A 2,990-nucleotide genomic window follows, 5' to 3' on the forward strand; every position below is an offset into this window, starting at 1 on the left:
ACAGAATGTGTTTTTATCTATCATTAAAAAAAATATTCAAACGAACTACACAACACAAGACCGTAAATATAAGGTTTTAGCTATTTTCAGGGGAAAATGTCAATCTCAGCTAAAAGATTGATGTGCAGGTTTTATAGAATATTTATTACTTTTTTATAACTTCAATATAATAAATATATTTTTTATATATAAAATTATTACTCTTGAGTAATAAATCCTGAAAAAATCGCTTGCTGGTGCCTTGTCATATTTATACGCCTGAAAGCTTGCATTGCATTTAACTGACATGGATTTGAAATGCAGACAAATTTCCGACTTTCCAACTATGCCTCCCCTTCCCCCTTCTATTTTAGGGAACTGCGAAGACGGTTCTGAAAGGTACAATATGACAATTTAAATTCTATGAGCTAGAAAATGTTGTAGATACATGAACATGGTTTTATTGAAGTTTTGAATAATAAGATTGGTGATTTTGATCCCTTCATCAGTGTTGCTGGTGAAAACTACGCTGATGTTAATTGGGAGGAGCTTGGATTTAGTCTAGTTCCCACAGATTACATGTATGTCATGAAATGCGCAAAAGGAGAAAAGTTTTCACAAGGATCCCTCATTCGCTATGGAAACATAGAGATTAGCCCTTCTGCTGGCATCTTAAATTATGGACAGGTTGAAAGAACACTGTATTTCCTAATTGTGTTTCATCCATTATTATAATCATACAAGGGTACACCGCACACCCAAAAGATGATTTCATTAGCTACTTCACATATACAAACATTGTTATCTTCAGGGAATCTTTGAGGGGCTAAAGGCATATAGGACTGAAGATGGGCGCATACAACTGTTTAGACCCGAAGAGAATGCTCAACGCATGAAGACAGGCGCAGACAGATTGTGTATGCCATCACCATCTATTGAACAATTTGTTGATGCTGTAAAGCAGACAGTTCTTGCCAACAAACGTTGGGTATATATCTCGTCCTATTCATTTCTCTAGTTTGTTTTCTCTCTAAGAAGTTGAAAAACAAATTGAATTGAGCTTCAAATTTGAAACAGGTACCTCCTCCAGGTAAAGGGTCACTATATATGAGGCCACTGCTAATGGGAACAGGAGCTTTGCTAGGTGTGGCACCAGCACCTGAGTACACTTTTCTTATTTATTGTTCTCCTGTTGGTTGCTACCACAAGGTCAGCTAAGGTCTTCGACTTGGTTATAATCTTTGATTATTATAGAAAAGATTTGACTTACAACTTGTGAAATTTCATGTTCTAGACTAATTTAATTTCTATTACAGGGTCTACTAAACATAAAAGTGGAAGATAGACTATACCGAGCAATATCAGGCTGTGGCGGAACCGGAGGGATCAAGAGTGTCACCAACTATGCACCTGTAAGCACACACAACCTATATATTACCAATAAATATGTTTTCTCCAGCTTGGATATATACGTCTGTTTTCCATGGCAGTGACATTTATGATGCTTATCCTGAAGTTAGAAGAAATCGGATTGAAGGATACTCTTTCTTGTTAATCAAATCTTGAAACTCTATATTGCTGATAGTAATACAACAGTAACAACACCAGACACGATTACCAAACTGCTAAGTAAAATCATAGAACATATTATAAGCTACCCAAAATTAATTTGGCTCTTCATTGAGTGCACTATCCCTATATAATTTCGATGCCGTAGGTTTATACTGCAATCACTGAAGCAAAGGCCAATGGATTCTCCGATGTGTTGTTCTTGGACTCGGCAACTGGAAAATACATAGAGGAGGCCTCTGCATGCAACGTATTTGTTGTGAAGGTACACCAACAACCTTAATATCATATACACGTATAGTGTAATAGTAGGAGTATTAACAAATTTATGTGTCCAAACCATGTGGAAATTTTATTATGTCTGAACAAAATTTGTTTGATTTGATATTGTGAAGGACAACGTCATCTTCACTCCTGAAATAGATGGAACCATCCTGCCTGGGATCACACGAAAATCCATCATTGAAATTGCCACTGATTTGGGTTATCAGGTATTTAATTTTTCTTCAATTATTGGCATGTAAATTGATTATTCTTGATGGGTTTTTTTTATTTTATCTAAATTTGGTTTTCCAAACTAAGCAACTTTACTATGTTACGAATCAGAGCTTTGCTATTTTCCTTCCCTTTTGTTTAGATTGTATATTTACTAAGGAAGCGGTTAATTGAACTATGTTCAGGTCAAGGAACGTGCCGTATCAGTGGAGGAAATGCTAAGTGCTGATGAAATGTTCTGCACAGGAACTGCAGTGGTTGTGAACTCTGTTGCATCTGTAACCTATAAGAAAACAAGGTAAACTACGCTTATGATTCATTATTTTCACCTTGTTTTCAATGTTTTTTGTACCCTTTTATTTTAAAGTTATGTTAATTGTTTCTTCTCTTGCACCAAATGATAATGCTAAATTGAATTTAAAATATTGGCAATGCAGAGCGGAATACAAAACGGGACCAGAAACTGTGTCTGAAAAACTACGCAAAACACTGGTTAGAATTCAAACAGGGTGCGTTGAGGACAAAAAGTCATGGACAGTCCAAATTGATTGAGCAATGAGTACGGCCTCTTTGTTGAACGATAAATGATTTATTTTTTCAATTTTAAATCAATGATAGATTATTTGTACTTTTTGACGGTAGAAAATAAGGATTCATTGCTAAACAAAAGAGAGGCAGAGACCAATACATCTGATGACAACAAATTTTGAATGACAGCATGAATCCAAGTTCTGTTACTAAAGGACAAAGTTAGCTGTTATTATATCAGCTATTTTATTTGCATTTGTCACGAGCTATGTTTTCTGCGGCCTTAATGATTATTCCAACGTGTGAAGGGTCATTTCGCTTGTTGTCCACGCATGCAGCAGATATATCAGATATGCAATCGGTTTCCATGACTATGTGAGAAAGATTCAAACTCCTAATCCTTATCCATGGCTCACCTA

At 35.7% G+C, this 2,990-nt stretch overlaps 1 protein-coding gene across 1 annotated transcript; it reads left to right on the forward strand.

The window, feature by feature from the left end:
* Positions 1-245: 245 nt before the first annotated feature.
* LOC113858581 (branched-chain-amino-acid aminotransferase 6-like) lies at positions 246-2,610 on the forward strand. The gene is made up of 9 exons (XM_027491280.1): positions 246-378; positions 489-666; positions 791-967; positions 1,057-1,188; positions 1,296-1,391; positions 1,697-1,813; positions 1,944-2,039; positions 2,229-2,341; positions 2,481-2,610. The coding sequence occupies exons 1-9, from the start codon at positions 287-289 to the stop codon at positions 2,593-2,595; spliced, it is 1,116 nt and encodes a 371-aa protein (XP_027347081.1). The 5' UTR covers positions 246-286; the 3' UTR covers positions 2,596-2,610.
* The last annotated feature ends 380 nt before the right edge of the window (positions 2,611-2,990 follow it).

The sequence above is a fragment of the Abrus precatorius genome, unplaced genomic scaffold (genome assembly GCF_003935025.1).
Source record: "Abrus precatorius isolate BTA unplaced genomic scaffold, Abrus_2018 Scaffold2, whole genome shotgun sequence".
Lineage (NCBI taxonomy): Eukaryota > Viridiplantae > Streptophyta > Magnoliopsida > Fabales > Fabaceae > Abrus > Abrus precatorius.

Bases quoted from the DNA above. Each gene is read 5' to 3' on its own strand.
- LOC113858581 (XM_027491280.1), top strand. From the start codon at position 287: ATGGATTTGAAATGCAGACAAATTTCCGACTTTCCAACTATGCCTCCC. The intron at 379-488 runs GTACAATATGAC...TCCCTTCATCAG, and splicing joins TGCGAAGACGGTTCTGAAAG to TGTTGCTGGTGAAAACTACG. The intron at 1,814-1,943 runs GTACACCAACAA...GATATTGTGAAG, and splicing joins GCAACGTATTTGTTGTGAAG to GACAACGTCATCTTCACTCC.